The following is a 17,946-nucleotide window of genomic DNA, read 5'->3' as shown; positions in this document are numbered from 1 at the left end:
GCAATTTTTTAAAATGAAAAAAAAAAAAAAAACCGGCGAAGTTTCTTTTTCAGAGGAATGATCTTCAAACCGTCTTTCACAGAAAGATTACAATAAATCATCTTTCCTTAGAGGGAAATGGAAGGGCATGCATTCTTTACTTCTTATTTTTCGTTCCTTCGAGACCAAAATCGACCCCGGTGACGACAAATGTTTGAAAACGTTTCGTGGCGAGCAACCATTTGAAAGTTTCTTCCCTATTTTTGCATTAATAGCAGATCAGTGATTCTCTTGTATGGATTTACTTCGCTGCTTTTTCGAAATATTTTTACTTTATAGTTTATGGTTATGATTAGAATAAACTTGCCTAAAGAAAGAACTCTGAAATTGTTCAAATTCAAATAGCTGAAAGATGATTTGTACCATGCCAAACTGTTTTCTTCAAACATGTCGTTTTTGTGACTTACTGACGACTTCCGAACTAATTTCTAACGTTCACCAACGGAGTAACTGCAATTTTATTCACGTAAGCGGGCGTTTATTTTACTAATTTCACGAGCATACATCAGATATGGATAATGTATAAGTCGCTGGTTTTAGCGGAAATTGTTGGATCAAATTATATATTTAATTTCTTCCGCTAAAGCAAGCATCAATTTTTCGCTCATGGAGTCGGTTAAATTCATCACGGCCTGTCCAGAGTGTATTCTAAGAGCTCAGGGACATCATATGCAGAGTTTGTTTCTTAAAAAAAATTTAACACTTCCAACGTCCATCGCGAATAATATTATAGATTGGTTATATTTGTTTATCTTTCACGCGTATACCCGTGAGGTACGCGTACGCTTTAAGCGAAAACCAACTCACTGTTACTACTTTCCGTGCGCGGGCACAGCGGACATCAGTTAACAAAAACTACCATAAGGTTAAAAAAACAAACAAAACAACTAAGGTCCGTAGGCGGCCCACGGAACTGGATCAAGAATTGAGTTGAAGCCTTGGTTGAAACGAACTTTGGTATCTAAATATATATTCAAATCACCTCCTGGTTTGAAGTTAAAATTGATTCACGCGATTTGCCTAATATGCGTCGAATCATATCGCTCTCAACAATAAAGATAACAGATCTGCAACCTCCGTCACAATCTCCGGCGAAATTTCCGACGAAATCTCCGCTCCCACCTCGGAGTGCTGTTAAAACAACACGATCAAACTGGGAATTAAGAACTTTGTTCCTTCATCAAGTTTCACTGTTAAAAAACGGAAGGGTATTGCTGAAGAAATATGACGAAACCTACGACATATTCTTGCAGACGTACCGAATGGTGCGTATAGAACAGTGTCTTTGGATGTCCAAATGAAACGCAGGTGGAAAGTGACGAATTGAGATCAAGCAATAAAGGTTTCTTTATTTTCACACCCGTCAATCAGTCAAGCCTTTCTCAGTTTAACATTGTAAATTGAAGATCTTGAGTTGAAAAATACATTACCATGTAAAAAACAATGTTGAGACTATTATCAACGATCCCTTTCGTGTTAGTAGGCTTGAAATGAAGATGTTTCTCTTTGTAACCACGCTAGAGTAATAATCAATGGAGCCAATTACATTTGAGTTTATAACCCGCGTACTATTACTGCAATTAAGGGCATCTAAATTACTCACCATGAATGAAGAAATCAATGGTTAAATTGCTCGATAATACTCAATAGTAAATGTATTCTTTACGGGTTCTCCCGATGTGGGAGGCCGTAACACTTTGTAGTGTTTCATGATTTTAACAGAATGTATTCAAAATGTCATAAATAGAGTTAGAGATGAGAAGATAAGACGAAACAGGTGAGATGACAGATTGCTTTAGCCGGATTTTTTAATGAAATGAAAAATTCTCGCCATTATCGCGCACAATACCTTTCAAATCAATTTTAACAAATAGCGCACAGGGAAAATGAAATGAACAACAAAAAAGCTAATTACATGCATGCCACAATCCAACAGACCGGTAATTAATTACTCTGCCTTTGTGTTTTCTTCGGCGTAAATGGTGGATGAACTGACAACAATAAAAGCGATAAATGTACCAAAGCTTCTCTATAAAAGAATCACTAAGAGAGACAGCTGAACAGTTTCTACAGTTCCTTAGGGCAACTGAAACCTGGAGTCACTGACCATCTATTCGATGACCAGGGTAAGTTTGTTCTGCGAGAACACCTCTCGCTCAAAACATAAAGCTTTTTCACGCGACGTCGCGGATTATATTCAAGGTTCTTTCACCTTTTTTACGCCAAATTCTGGGTAAGGAAGTGTACGGGCCACGATTATGGAAATGCTGAAATCTCATTTTACGGACAAATAAGTAAGGCCAATTAGGGCTCACGGAAAAATGCTGTGGAAGCTTTAAGAATCAAAAGTTCACTTAGATACGCTAGTTTCAAGACTCACGCTGAAATTGCTCGTTCCTTTCAGACTCTTTAAGTCTGATATTTCTTCTTCTCATGTTTAAAAACTTGATTCCTTGGGATAAGTTTAAGTGAAATGAAAGCATAACAAAAACTAGATTTCCTAGTTGTCCTGGTGTTCTGTATTTTTGAGATAAATTGTCTGTAGGTTATAGAACATCATGAAAACAAATGCTATGCGGTGATTAAGAGTTGGAAAATTTAGTCTTCTATGAGAACAAGTTAATTTGCACTGAACAATGACTGGGGAATTAAAATTGAAGCCATTTTCTGATAATTTTATCATGTTGTTTATGTTAGATATAAAACGAGGATGATATACTGTGTCGAACTCATAAGGCATTATAAACACATCAACAATTTATTCAGTTTTAATGGAGACTTAGAGGTTAAAAAGACAGTTTCATTAAAAACAGTAGTCGCAACTTATGAAAAATTCTATGGCTGGTATCTTAGGCCCGAAAATGGCGGTAATTTATGTTTTATCATTCGGAAAAAAATTCAAATTAAAACGACTTCACACGCCTAGAAACGCATTTGGGCCAGCGAGTTTCATACTTTTAAATTAAATAACGTTAAAAATTAAAAATTTTCTTTTCAACCCTTACTAATCAAATTATGAGTAAAAGTTTATAAGATAGAGCTCATCGAGGCAATTTCTTTTCTTCAATGCATACTTGTACACCAAACTATTTCACTGCATAGTAGTCAGTTTCACTTTGGAAAATTGAAAATTGAATTTTAAAAGGCCGTGATTGAAACCTTAGTTTAGAACTGATTCCTTCTTGTCAAGATCTTAGACTAAAAATTATCGTGCCAATAAAACCAGATGTAATTAATTGTCATTAAAAAAAGTGATGATCCACGATTATGATCGCAATTTTGAGCCAGACAGTCTCAAACGGAAGCCCCTCAAACAGCGAAATCCGTCGAACGCTGTCAGGTTTGACTTGTCTCGCCTTGATTGTCAGAAAAGCTCCTTAACCCATCAAAAGAAGATGAAAATGTTGACACTTAGACAGGAGCAAGACGTGAGATAATTGACTTTCCAATTTTTAATTTCTTTGTTTTCATTTTGAACAGGATAAGCCGGTATATTAAATATGGAAATATAGCATAAGCTTTCCTGTATATTCGTCGTAAAAATGAAATTGGAGAACTGCGTCTGTAACATAGACAGCTTTATGTATTTTTATGAACTAGGCTCTTGCTTAAATTCATGAATGAAAGTCTTCCGTTTTCTCCGTCCATTTACCGATACGGTCTATCAAACAAACGGGTGAAGAAAATAAACCGATCTATTGATTGAATATGAACCTGATTGTGTTATTGGCTTATTTACTCACACCACGTGTATAGACGGGAACGTGACTCAAACAAAAAGGTGTTTCCAATTAAAAAAAAAATGCTTTTCCGTTGATTTTAATCTTAGCAAAACGCCTTTAGTCGAGACGTCAGGAAACGAACTATTCTGCTGAAACAATTTTAACATAACAGTGGCAGGTATTGACTCGTGTCTAAGGAAGTTAAGCGATTTCCTCTTGCACAGTCTCACAGCTTCAACAACTATCGGAAAACGGGGCGTCCTTATCCGCGAGAGTTAGGTTAATTTTCTTGAACACTAAATATTTTATTTGAAAAGTGTTCTTTTCAATTGGTGTTCGCTCTTGACTGCAATTATTTTCTTTGGCGGGACTCCTTGCATATAAAAAGATAAAACGAAAAAGGACAGTCGCTGTGTCAAATTTAGGAAAATGATCGCGTTACCCTCATCCGCGTTCTCTTCGCGCCCGGCCACAAAATTGCGTTGATCACGCAATCCGTAACATAACCTTTCTTAGTTGGTTATTAATTCGGAAAATCTGCTGTATTGCACGGTTAATCCAAATGTTGTAAATATGTGTCTCCGCTGGAAAACGCCAGATAAATGACGCTTTTTCCGTAGGCTAAGAGCATTGAGTAGACAGTAGTCGTAGAGATATGTCAGGAAATGAAAGAACTTTTTTCAAAGAAACAAACGCATAGCTAAACTTTCTGTCGGGGTAGCAAAACGAAGTCTATGTGAAAACACAAGTTGGACTACATTTCTTCATCGATTCGCAGAAAATTCACCAGTTTATGTTTTCATTACTTTTTGCGAGATTAAAAGAACAAAATTATATCTTTCAAGTAGCTGTGTACATAAAAATATTTTGAGTATTTATCCAGCGTTAATAAGATGGCTGGATAGAAAGCTAACACGAGCAAACTTTTCTGTCACAAATTATACAAGCGTGTGGTGTCTCGTGGTCATTTCTTGTTTGGAACGATGGGGCCTCTTGATTTTTGCCACAATCCTTGACAAATTTATTACGATACCTAAGAAAAACCTGAATTGATACTGAACACATTTAAAACTTTGAAGCTAACCGTACCATCTCTCTACAAGCTTGGCAATAATCTTGGAACATTTAGAAAATCTGAAGTTGTTTTCAACATTGCTTGGAGCGTAGAGTAATCCCAGGGACCAATCAGAATAAAAGTTTACACTATCATTAGCCAATGAGAACTCAAAGTAAAAAAACAATCGAATAGTTGAAGCGCGGGAAAACGCGGGCGACCACTTCGCGATTGTTTTTAGTCTTGCATCTGAGTGGTTAAGAAGATGGTGCAAATCTTCTGACCAATCACAGAGCAAAGTAAGTAAAACCAAAGCGGTCTCGGATTACCTTAGACTCTCAATTGAAACTGAATAGCTCCAATAACATGTGTGCACAGATTGGTTACATTAAATCAAAAATATTCTCGGTTCATCCTCTTCTTTTTGTTTGTTTGTTTGTTTTTTGCGTTTTTTAATCTTAAACTTTTTACATTTCAGATGCATTCCGTTTCAATACTACTCATGGTCCTTATCCTGAGTTTCGCAATCCTGAGGTCTGGAGCCGACTACGCGGCCTGTGCTAATAATTGTTACAGTACTTACAGGCAATGTGTGGGAATCTGCAAAGTGCAAGCGGATTGTTTCAGTTGCTCAAACAGTTGGAGAAACTGCGATGCAGGATGTCGAAAGAAGAGAGAACTAGCGGCAAATTTAGGGACTGGGGTCTATTCTAAAAAAGACGAAAAACTGTCGGAGTTTAGTTTGAAAAAGGCTGCCAGTGAAAAGCAGAAGAGAATGTGGAACCTCCTATTCTACCGCAGGAAACGAACAGCATAAATATCAGGATTAGCTTTGAGGGAGTGAGGGAGGCTTAAATGTTTATGTTAACCCTAGGTAGTAAATTGATAATTCCATTTACGAATTTCAATCGTATTTTTCTTTGCATGGTAGAAATTTCTAAAAATGAGATAAACAGGCTGAGAGTAATTATATTACATTAGTAGAAACTAATAAAGTTTGAGATTGAAAAAAAAAATGGTCGATATTTGTAAAATGAAGGAGAAGCCAATTCTCCAAACTCATTCAACGTTAACGCAATGGTCACGCACTGAAAGAATCGTTTTATCTTAAGTCAATATTGCGATTAAAAAAAGAAAAAAAAGGCAAAAAAACAAATGGACAGTGGTCAAGTATGGTCTATACTCTTATTGACCGCGATATTCGTCATCACACTGGTCAAAATGTTGTGGACTTACGAGGCGCAGTCAATCAGATTGCGACATTACTGCCATTACGTAAAACTGTTAAATTGTTGAATAATCCCCGAGAAAAAGTCGAGGAGATTATTAATCACTGTTCATTGAGCCTGAGGCAACTAGTTTTAGTTTAATTGCTCAGGTGCTTCCGAATTCTGTTGTAAATTCTATAGATAAAGAAAGCATCGCGCATATTTTGTTGATTACCCATATCACGATAAACAGGCAGTTAAACAAGTTTACTTGATTCAATCAGCAAAAACTTCGCGTCTTACTTTGAAAAGTGTTTCTCCAAACTCAGAAGCATTTGAATTTTCTTCTAGCACGTTTTGCACTTCCTCGCAAGCAACGTATTGAAATTTAGCGCCCCTGCTACAATCACCTCGCGAGAGGTGATCATTACGAGATATGACGCAGTCCTGAACTAATCACCCTAAGAAAAGCATGCACTTCATGCTTTTGTTGCCTGGAAGAAATCGAGTAGATAACTGAGACTTTAAATCTTAATTTTTTTATTTAAACTTGGTATAAAGATGCTCTTTCATGTTAGTCGAAATCTGTGTTTCATGCTAAGCATCACGTCTTGCAAGAATGATTGTCGATGAAAGTAGAGACATTTAAAAAGAAATGAAAGCCTTAGGGCACCTGAGCCAATCTCTTCTCGATAATGATAGACCTAACGTTTCTCCGAGTTCTTACAATGTTAAATAGTTTCTACCTCTAATAAATACAAATTCTTTTTTATGCGAACATATCTTATAAGATAATTGAGAGATCGTAAAGTAGTGAGTAATGAAGACGCCAAGGAATTTACTGAAAAGGGGTTAAGCCCTTTAAACACGTCGAATTTTCGAGTTCTTTCACTTCTGGGTTAATATGGTGATTTATGGTTGCTGGGCCATAAAAATTCCTGATAGAATAAGTTGAAAAAACAATTTCCTAATATGCTATTGAGTTTTTCAGTTTATCGGCTGGAAACTCACTCTCTCTCTCTTTCTTTCAAACTCAAAAAGATCCATAGTCAGGCTACAAATGAGACATCGACTAGTCAGGAATGAAAAGCAAACATGTAATCAGTTTATGAATAATGAATGACATGGAAAATTTTGGCCACTTGCCGTATATTCATGTATTTTACTTAGCTTGATCATGACAAATAAAAGATGATTGAAGCACATTTCGAGAAAACTTTTACACTTTTGATGAAACCGTTGCAATGTTTCCTGATCAAACAAGTCTGTCTGTGCTAAGCATGATTAATGAATCATTATCATTTTTTTTTTTGCAGCGTTATTTGGAAAGAAAACATTAATTTTCATTGTTGCAATGGCATGACAAATCCTCTCAGATTATCGTAAGTGAGGGCGCCCATTTTCATGTTATGAATGATACAAAAAATTGTGTCTCTATTGTTTTAAACTATGACATGACAAATCATCTCATATACCATCCTAAGCTTGTAAAAGCCTTTTCTGGTTGAGAAACTCAACACGTATGTTTTCAGCCTCGAGTCCGATTTTTATTTGGACTAAAGCTGTGTGATTTCAGCCTCGAGTCTAATTCTAACTTGGACTAAAGCTGTTTAAACACAGCTGTGTACGTCATGAATACTACATTCGGTCTAAAATATAATTGTACGTTTTTCCCTGCTAGATCATTGTGCTGAAGTGAATCCTGTGAGTCATCCTTGTGCTGAACCGCAATGAAACGTTTTTCCCAAATTCTGTGCGTAGCCTTTTTGGTGGCGCAAGTAAGAGGGCAAAATTGCGTTGAGGAGACGTTAAACTGCGATGACCCCGTTCCGACCATCTTTAAGTTGGGTGATCAATCGTGTGCTTGCAACAGCGCAGGTCATGCCGGAGCACTGAAATTCTTAAACGGCAAGGTACAAGTTTGCTTGGGAAACGAGTGGAAGACCTTTCAGTTTGTAGAGGACATCGAATACGGCACCGAGAAGAATCCTGGTTCATCCTGTAAAGATATCAAGGATAAAGCTGTTGGAAAACAGCTTAGCAATGGAGTCTTCTGGATCAAACTGCAAGGTATAGTCAAGATTTCAGATTTATTGTCCTTTCAGCCTCGAGTACAGGTCCCAACTATATCTTTTAAAGGTTAAGGGCATTGAAATCTAGGGAATCTTAAAATAAAATAATACACTGATCAGTGTGATTTGTTCCTAGGTTCATGCCTCATACCGCGTAAGGCTAACTCTCGAGCCTTCATTTGAGAGTTTCATGGGTATTTGAATAAATAGTACCTGTCTTACTGACTCTCTCATTTCGGTATCCTTTATTGTATAAGCACAAATCCAAAATTGGCTTTTCAGATTTGTAAAGGCCATGCGTTTAGTATCGTTTAGTATCGGAGCAGTTGCTAGCTCACTCTTTATTGCTGTGTACTATACATCTTGGCGAGATTGACTCAGCAATTATTCAAGTTTTACTCTGAGGTTGTTTTTTATGTTATTTAAGTTTTCGAGACTGCACTCTTTTCATGATTAAGTATTTTAAGTTCATAAGTCTTGCAAAAAGTTTACTGCTTGACACATTTTTAGCGAGATACCTAAGATACGTAACACTCCAAAAGCATAATTATCATTCATTATCAGCGACTGAATCAACTTAGCTACATTGTTAGAGAGTAATCAAACATTTTTTTATCTGTTGTAATGAATGCATGAGCTCTAACGTATTCTCTAGCGACCTATTTTTCACATCCTTGGCATAATTTTTTTCCAATAGGCGTTTCGGGCGCTTTTCCAGTTTATTGCGACATGGACGCAGGAGGTAAGCGTATTCTTGTGGCACCGAATAAGTTCTATGTAAAATAATCGGTGATGAAAACTGAAGAAAACAATCGTAGAATCTTAGGGTTTTGTCAAATATCAGTGGGTTTTGTTAAAAATTTCTCAACGTAGCGTTCACAAACAGCTATTACTTTGTTTATCGCATAGAACTGAATTGGCGAAAAAATTATTTTTCGCGTCATGCAGCTCTTTCAAAAAAAAAAAACCAAAACAAAACAAATATTCATATTAGCGTGCCGCTAATATCAATATTTGTTTTTATTTTTATTTTTTTTAATTTTTAATTAGGAACTCTGGAAAGTCTGGCTTGCCCAACGGACTTCCGCTTTAGTCTGTTCCTTAGATCATGATACTTTTATAGACGGAGATAAAAATCATATGATTTCTGGAGGCTCAAGGTTCAGATTCAGTATTCCAAACTTCGGGCAACCGGCCATATATTTGATGTTATTCATTACTAGGTTGGACCTTGGTATTCAAGGCAGTGAGTGGTGTTGATAAGAAGATCTGGGACACGTATAACTCGGCCCAGACCTCTTCCGAGTCAGTTGATGCTGCCCTTGATGTCACAAACCAGTTCAAAGATCACTACAAGAATAGGGTGGTGTTATACTGGAGTAGCTTCAATCCATCTCAGGTTATGAAAGTCAAAATTTTTTTACTTCAGGCTTAAACTTTGTAACAGGCTTAAATAGGATTCAAAACCATTGAACCAATCTGCAGTACCCAAACATCCCCCTGACCTCGCCCAATAATCCTTTACGCATCAATGAAAGCTTTATTTTGACATTCACTTGGAAAAGAGCTCGCCTTTCGGAATAGAAGATGTCTGCGTAAAAATATCTGAGCATACAATTGGAGGCTTTGGTGCATTTCTATAAAACTTCAAAATTAACATCCACGACACTCGAAGGCGCAATGCTATTCATACCTCCAAAATTTTATCACGAACCTGTTTAGCCCCAATTTTCGCTAAAACTTTTATTTATTTTGACATTTCAATTAATCAAGTACTCTTAACCCCTAAATGATTTTTTTGAGAATTATCATTATGTATTTTTTGAAACTTAAACTTCGTTCCACCTGTGGAATGATGAATTCGATTTGCCCCCCTCAGATAGCATTTTAGTCAAGTTTTTCACTAGCAGTTTTAAAAGTGTTCTTTTTTTTTTTCAATTCTGAACTGGAAGAAGGTCATTCATTCACCGGTTCATTCAATCATATCTTCCATCCATCTGTTCATTCAATTTCATTCATTCGCTCACTCACGTCATGCAATCGTATATTTCCCTCATTCTATTTCATTCATCCATTTATTCAGGCAAAAGTGGTCCTGTACACAGGTGCAGCCAGTCAAAAGGAACTCCTTTTTGACGCAGTTGGAACGGACAAACTGAATTGGTTCTCCGTGAATAAACTTGTTTCCTCCTCATGGACTGATATCAAGAGCGAACCAAGGAACTACTTTTCAATTCAGGGAGGATGCAGTGGCGGAAATTGTCGGAGCTTTTTCGTTAACCGGAACTATGGCGGGTGTGGGGTGGATGCTGGATGGCTGGTAACCGCTGGCGTGTGGTGCTCGTGGGAAACCAATGCTGACCACACCAAAAGAGTCTTGTACAGCAAGCTATCTACTTATACCGATTGGAATGTTAAAAGTAAGGACTCCAAAGTCATTCATTTATTGATTTTTTTAGCTTGTCTTATCATGTGACTTTTTCAGAGGAGCCCAGAAACTGGAGACATTTCAAACACAAAGGTTATCTAATTACCGGTTTCCTGTTGATGAAGGTTTTTCTTTTGAGCTTTATCAAAAGAGTCGTACGGTTTTAATGAAAACAACGTGATTTAATGGCTTGTGCGAATTAGTATAACTCCTGTAAGACAACTTGGCTCCAACAGCCTAAAGCATGCACACCATATCGCCATTACAACGTTCGCACAGACGTTTGACCTCTATGTGGGGCCAGAAGTTTTATATTAGAACTTTAAGGCGTCATGGACGGCGCGTTTACAAGCACAGAAACATTGCCGAACATTTTTGTACGATGAGATCGCGAAAACAGATCTGATCAACTTGATTGTGTTCGTATGAAGAAGCTTAAAAACGAGGGACCAAAAATGGAAAAATAGAATTCTTGCAATATTCATTTTCAGCTTAACTCCTCAGGTGATAAAAGGAATGTGTGTTCCCTTAATGGTCATGGATTGGTTGATATCTTATGAGTCTATAACATCCATAGTAGTAACCCGTACAAGGTGATTACGATACCGAAGAAATACTTTCAAGAAAATTTTTTCTCCTCTTGTCACGAGTATGGAACGAAAGAAAAAATTTCTTGAGTCCACTACGAGAAATCGAAAACCAGACCTTAGGATTCCGCGCTCTAATGTTCTTTCACAATGAGCCTCAAAGTCAGGCCATCAGTAGCTTCATATCTGATACGCGTCCTGCGCACTGCTATAATTAGCAATCAAAATTTGCGCAGTGTAATTTCTTTTCGATCCTGAATAAGTAACGGAGGACGTTTTTACCCACCGTAGGAAATCATCATAAGAAAACAGATCTGTTTCCGGACAAGAGAACATTTTTGAGCAACAGTTAAAGATGGCTGATAACTTAGAGTAACAATCACTCGTTCACCTCTTAAGTATTTTCGTTATTGCCTGTCTTTAAGGATCTTAAGCAAACCACGACTGCGACGGCAACGAGGATGTATGAAAAACAAAAGATTTATTAGGTAGAACAATAGTTCAGCTCGTTCTTTTTAAAACTTTGTACATTTCCTCGCATTTCTCTGGAAAACAGCAACGTGAAATCACCAAAATATGCGTCTAAGGTCTAAGGACAGAAATCTCGACGGTAGATTATTCAAGTTTCCAGTTGGAACTCAGCGCTTTTTGACATACGTTCAGTGTTGAAGTTGGCGTGTGTCGCTGTAAGAGACGGTAAACAAATCCAGCCATTGGCGAAATTCTTGCCAAAAATATAAATTCATTTTTAATCGAGGTTTTCCTCGGCGTTGCTGTCCACCTCGCTTGCAAAAATGGTCCCTACTGTTAAGGAATGCTTTGTATCTCTGTCCCTTTTGAGTCTCCCCGTTTTCCTCAAATTGTTGGTCTCTAAAGACACCGAAACTGTTCTGAGAAAACAAACACTTAAAAAAATAAAAACTTTGAAATTATCACCCCAAAACCAGTTTCTGAACTAATACATATGTTTTCTCAATATCACCAGACAATGTAGGAGTTGCTGATGTACTGGCCGTTTTCCTGATGTGAGGTAAAGTAGCGCTTCGAAACATAAAAATGTCAACGTTGATTCGTCCCTTTTTTTTTACCAAAAATCCTTCTGGAAATTAAATTTTCTTTTCATTTTCAGACTGATGGACAGTGAAACACAACAGTAAGGATTGATGACTTCAATAAAAGGAATTAAGAAACGAAATGTTTCAGTTTAATTTGTCGCGTTTTGTTCACTTTTTGAGAAATTCTCGCTCGAAGGTCGATAGTCATTCAGAATTGCATAAGGGTTTTGCTGTTTTTCGCCAAGTCCCTGCTGTTTTCAGTTGTTCGCCTTTCGCTCTTAGCACAAAGAAAGAGTTTATATTATCTTGGGCAAACTGTAGCTTTTATTTTCATTTTTTGTTTTTCCATGTCCGCAACTTGTTGCCAAGCCCCTTTATGCCTTGAGAAAAAAATTAAGGCTCCAAACGCCTCTTTTTTTTGTAACCATTGGCGGTGCATATATAATTTTTGACTTTTAAGATTAACCTTGCCGTGTGAATTATTTGCTATGATTCGTCACGAGAACATGAGGATATTGTGGCCATATTTTCGTGAACAAGGCGTGTTTCTTTTAAAGACGAGACCGACAAGAATCAGTAACGTAAATTAGCTGCGTATGCCCTTTTGGTCCTTCTCTTCCTTCCAAAAAATATTGAATTTCTTTATGGAGATAAATGATTGGTAACCTTCGTGACAAGATTCGGAGCGTCTGGGGAATTGGAGTTCATCCGTTTGCATGCGCGTCGCGCTTTTTAAATGCCTTTGATTTTGTGACGATAGGTTTTCCGCACTAACTGGAAATTGCGGGGAACGCAGCAATAACGGGGGAAAATAGTTCAGTAGAGGCCACTTGCGACGGGAACTGAAATTCGTCACGGTTTCCTGAAACACGGAGACTTGCTTCAAGCAAACTGCTACGGACGTCAAGGATTAGACAGCGTTTGATTCCACAGTAACTATATTTGAGTTCATGTCGTTCCCTCGCTTCCGTTTCACCGTCGGGGGAGGGTACGGCTACACGCGCATAGGCTAGCACAGCAGCAGCTGAAATGAATTGAACGTTAATTGAAGTCAATTAATCAGAGAGACGACAGCTCGGGTAAACAGTCGGTAATTTACCGGACGCAAGAGAAAAATCGACCTTGGCATTATCTCTTGGTATTAAAGTCAAAAGTCTAAGTTCAGTTACGAATTCAATTAATCAGAGAGACGACAGCTCAGGCAAACAATCGGTAATACACCGGACGCAAGAGAAAAATCGACCTTGGCATTATCTCTTGGTATTAAAGTCAAAAGTCTAAGTTCAGTTACGAATTCAATTAATCAGAGAGACGACAGCTCAGGCAAACAATCGGTAATTCACCGGACGCAAGAGAAAAAATCGACCTTGGTATTATCTCTTGGTATTAAAGTCTAAAGTCTAAGTTCAGTTACGAATTCAATTAATCAGAGAGACGACAGCTCAGGAAGACAGTCGGTAACTCACCGGACGCAAGAGAAAAATCGACCTTGGTATTATCTCTTGGTATTAAAGTCTAAAGTCTAAGTTCAGTTACGAATTCAATAAATCAGAGAGACGACAACTTAGGCAAACAGTCGGTAATTCACCGGACGCAAGAGAAAAATCGGCCTTGGTATTATCTCTTGGTATTAAAGTCTAAGTTACAAATTCAAAATCAGTTTAAAGTAATTATATAACTCTGTCTGTGAGAGTTCCTTCATCCCCTGCTGATTGAGTCAGCAGGTTTCTGCATTTTTTCTAGTTAAAACTAAAAGTTAACAACGGAGTAATTAGCATTGCAACACTTGCTGCCTTAATCCAGCAAGGTGGTTATCATCTTTGCTATACAAATAAAAAATAAATAACGAATTTATTTTATGTTCATGCAAAAGGAAGCCGGCTGACATATTTGGTGTTGGAAAAAAATTAAAAAACGCGCCAGGGACCTGTACTTTTAAAGCATAGAACCTGTAGCCGACAATTCGAAATGGGTTTTATACGTTTATTGATCCTTCAACAAATTCCAAACGCGCAAAACACTGAACACAAACTCGCGTGACACTGAAAACAAAGGCAATTGCCCCAAGCAGACATTTATACCAAAAGCATTACCAAAAGTATTATGCTGATGTCGCCCTAAGAGATGATAAACAAAACCAGACATTCGCAAAATTCATAAGAAATATATGAGTTCGTTTTCTAATCGACGTTTTCCTCGGCGTTGCGGTCTTGACTGGTCCCTGGCATGACGAGCTTTGAACCACTTAATCCTTTTATGCAAATGAGCTAATGCGAGCTTCAATCTCGCACAAAGCTCATTTGCATAGTAACCAGATACTTCTGACTCACACAGGCGACTTCCAAATGATAAACTAACGAAGTGTGAATTAGTTGTACGAATGCCTCATTCTTCCGGAGACGTCAATCAACTGTGCTTTTAATCATAGAACCGTTCAAGAATGCGCAAAATTTCACTAGGGCATTTTTACAGGATTTCCGAAATCTCCACCAAGTTTCCAATCAGACCGTTCGTCCCCAAAAGAAACGTTTTCTTGAGAAAATGTTTAAAATCAATTATCAAAAAGTATTTTAGAAGGAAATATTTTGACTGCTCGATTAAAAGGTGAGCGTTTTCAATAAAATGAAATAAGCTTTGATAGATATTTGTATTCCTTTGTTATAGGTACTTTGTTGTCAGTAACTTGAATTAAGCAGACAACACTGCTTGTCTGAAACAAGCCGAAGGAACTAAATAGTTACATTGATCAACAAAAAACTAAAAAGACAGAAACGATTGTTTTTTTTCCTAAACGTTTTACTAGCAATCCATGATTTCGCAGTTATCCATAACAACATTTTACTTAAATCAAAACAATATGTTGACCAGGTATTTCAGTTCTGGAAGTATGGTATGCTACCTTTAAATCCCCGGTTTGCCGTAACGACTCGATAAAACGATCGCGCCTCTCTTTTTGCCTCTCTTCAGCTACTCTTGCTTTCTTCCTTGCCTTCCATTGCTTTATCTTGTGTTTCTTTATATTCTTTGACTTCTGCTGATAAGCCGCATCCATAATTCAACTAAATTGAGCCACGTTTGGAAAGGCGTAAAAGCTGTTTGAAGGAGTTATTCGCATGCTGATATGCTTGATCAATCTATAACATATTTAGCTAATTAATACACGTAGTTAAACTTTGGAAAGCAAGTTTCCATAGCTAATCAAAAAGAAACTTAAAAAGGTGCTAATAGAGCTTGCATCTGTAGCGCCCTCTGTTACAATATGACTTCGAAAATCTACAAGGTTTCGTGCCATAAATGCGAAACCGTTTCAACACAAGCTTCGCTCTAAAACAGCACCTAGTTAAGTCGCATTCAATTAGAACTTTACCGGAGAGAATAAGCTTTGTGAGTGAAGGAATCGAAGCGCCACTTCCAAAACCACAAAGAATAAGCAAGAGGGCCGGACCGTATCACGCTTATAAAACATGGAGAGAAAGTATGCTGAAAGGGATCAACGATGCCCACCACCCAAGAACGCGAGGTAATTTTGAATATCATGCGTCTGTATATCATGTTTTACATGTTTGTGTGAGCGTCGCACGTAGTGGTGCTGTGTTTTGAGGAGCTTGAGGTTGCCATTGATTTCACTTTGTTCTTTAACATACAGCAAAATGGCCTAAACAGGAATTGAATATCGTTCCAGCTGAGTTCTTCAGACAGTTTCTAGCCGATCTGGGCAAGCCAACAGTGTACTCCGTCAAAGACACCAGTCACTGGAGAGCTCCTATATTCCATACAAGTACGAGACGGATTTCTTTCAAGATGTTTGAAATGAAAGCAATTCGATCTGCGTTAGTGGAAATACAGAAAGCACAGGCCTGGTGCGTTAACAGAGCTATAAACGATGATGATGAAAATGAGTTGGACGACATCAAAACGGCCGAGGACGCCATTCATGCAGCTATTAAACGTGCCAGAATGACCAGAAAGCGTATATCGTCATTCGTGCAGAAGCCTGTTACACGTCAGTCGTGAGAGTCGGCCGTCACGAGAGTTCGAAGTGGTCTGGTGGCCGGACATGTATGAGAGCAGTGGCTACGGCAAAATGTCATTGCGGTATTACGTTGGGAAAGTATTTCACTAGTGAACCACTAAACTGGGAATCCCCTCTGAAAATTTCGTTATGTTATCTTTACATGCTCAACCACAACTTCGGCATAAAGTTGATTTCACATGGAACGACTTATTCGTGTCACTTATTAGCGCGGACAATTCTTAACAAGGATACTGCGGGCAAGTTTTCTCAGCACGCTGCCACAACAAAAATAATGAGTGCAAGTGGTCGTCAAAAATTATATGGTGTAACATCACTTTAAGCTGTTAGAATATTTTCCATTGCAATATTTCATTTTGTTGAGAGTTATTACAAGTTTTCGATCAATAGCTTGTTTATTCCACAGCGCGTGTACGAGGGCAGTTCTGAAAGCGCGTGAGTCAGACGTAACAAATTTCGAGAACGTGGCTCGTGTCGCTCGACGCAAACGGAGTCACATTTACATTTATTTTATTATAACTAAAAGCGGACACAATTTTAAGACACAACTTTTAAATGATTTCCTTCTTTTAACAAATTTGCAGAATTAGTATAACTACATCTGTTTACTCCTGAAAATATTAAATTCACGTTACGCGTTCCATAATTTTTGCGTTTGTCATATTATTTCGAGATCTATTACTAAAGCCGGGGCCGAGCTATCAACTTAGTCCCTACAGTATTGCCTTAATGAAACGAATTCACGCCGAAATACAGGTATTCTAAGCACCCAAGCATCTCGGTTGTTTACGGGTAGTGAACCTCAGGCATTTAACTTAACATCAACTTAAAATCTTCTTATCAGAGTACCCTTGTAAACACCAGGTGAAACGGATTCACACCAAAATACAAGTGTTACAAGTACCCAAATATCTCAGTTGTTTAAGGGTAGCGAAATGTGGCATTTCAAAGCTCGGGTCAATCTAGTAAATTTCTTGTGAAAATACCCTTGTAAACACCAGGTGAAACGAATTCACACCGAATTACGGGTGTTCTATGCACCCAAGCATCTCTGTTGTTTACGGGTAGCGAGGTTGCGGCATTCGTTCAAATTAAAAACTTCTTGTACATTTCAATTTTTCTAGTTCGAGCTCAAGACTTTGTCAAAAAGAATTTTTTTTCATTATTTTACTTCATTTGAGTTTTTTTCTGGGGTGGGAAAACAGGTTGCTCGCTTGCAAAGTCCGCAGATTTTGTGAACTATCCCATTGCAAGATCTGCCGTGGGTTATTATTTCATGAAACGTGCTAATTGATATTTTGTTTATTAAACGTGTTAATTGATTTTATCCAACAAAAGTCAATAAAGCCATAAGTATAACTGACAGGAGTTAACGCCTCGAGTAGATGGTGGGGGGCCGAATTCTTTTGGTGTTCAAAGCTCGTCATGTTGACAGGATTATTTTTAAAATCGGGATCACGAATTAAATCACGCTTCACGCAAATATTTCAGCGGATCCCGAGGTGAAATAAAATTGTCTAGCTTAGGTACAATTTTCATCCAGAGGGATTCTAAAAATAACAAAAATAGCAATTCATAATAAAAAGGTAGGATAATTTCATTTCACTAATTATGCTTTTACTACTAACGAGTGTTAAAAATATGATCTGTTTGCAAACGAATAACCCATGCTTCCTAAGAGAGCACTTTATTGGCATTTATCTTTCGCCTAATTTAATTAGTTTTAATTAGTTTTTATTTTGTACAGG

At 37.7% G+C, this 17,946-nt stretch overlaps 3 protein-coding genes across 4 annotated transcripts; all 3 read left to right on the top strand.

The window, feature by feature from the left end:
* The first annotated feature begins 1,940 nt into the window (after positions 1–1,940).
* LOC113686207 (uncharacterized) lies at positions 1,941–5,831 on the top strand. The gene is made up of 2 exons (XM_027203801.2): positions 1,941–2,165; positions 5,294–5,831. The coding sequence occupies exons 1-2, from the start codon at positions 2,157–2,159 to the stop codon at positions 5,630–5,632; spliced, it is 348 nt and encodes a 115-aa protein (XP_027059602.2). The 5' UTR covers positions 1,941–2,156; the 3' UTR covers positions 5,633–5,831.
* A 1,802-nt stretch (positions 5,832–7,633) lies between these two features.
* Positions 7,634–12,318, top strand: LOC113670580 (uncharacterized). The gene is made up of 6 exons (XM_027186745.2): positions 7,634–8,093; positions 8,793–8,837; positions 9,319–9,494; positions 10,179–10,515; positions 12,096–12,140; positions 12,240–12,318. The coding sequence occupies exons 1-5, from the start codon at positions 7,754–7,756 to the stop codon at positions 12,137–12,139; spliced, it is 942 nt and encodes a 313-aa protein (XP_027042546.2). The 5' UTR covers positions 7,634–7,753; the 3' UTR covers position 12,140; positions 12,240–12,318.
* Positions 12,319–15,330: 3,012 nt separating this feature from the next.
* Positions 15,331–16,820, top strand: LOC149043131 (uncharacterized). 2 transcript variants are annotated; one of them, XM_089211376.1, is made up of 2 exons: positions 15,331–15,685; positions 15,848–16,820. In XM_089211376.1, the coding sequence occupies exons 1-2, from the start codon at positions 15,460–15,462 to the stop codon at positions 16,177–16,179; spliced, it is 558 nt and encodes a 185-aa protein (XP_089067502.1). In that variant the 5' UTR covers positions 15,331–15,459; the 3' UTR covers positions 16,180–16,820. The 2 variants fall into 2 exon arrangements, with proteins under 2 accessions (XP_089067502.1, XP_089067501.1); XM_089211375.1 differs by having other exon boundaries at positions 15,812–16,820.
* Positions 16,821–17,946: the final 1,126 nt, after the last annotated feature.

This window comes from Pocillopora damicornis, chromosome 7 (assembly GCF_964200805.1).
Source record: "Pocillopora damicornis chromosome 7, jaPocDami1.2, whole genome shotgun sequence".
NCBI lineage: Eukaryota > Metazoa > Cnidaria > Anthozoa > Scleractinia > Pocilloporidae > Pocillopora > Pocillopora damicornis.
The sequence above is the reverse complement of the archived record's forward strand: the minus strand, read 5'-3'. Positions and strand labels throughout refer to the sequence as shown.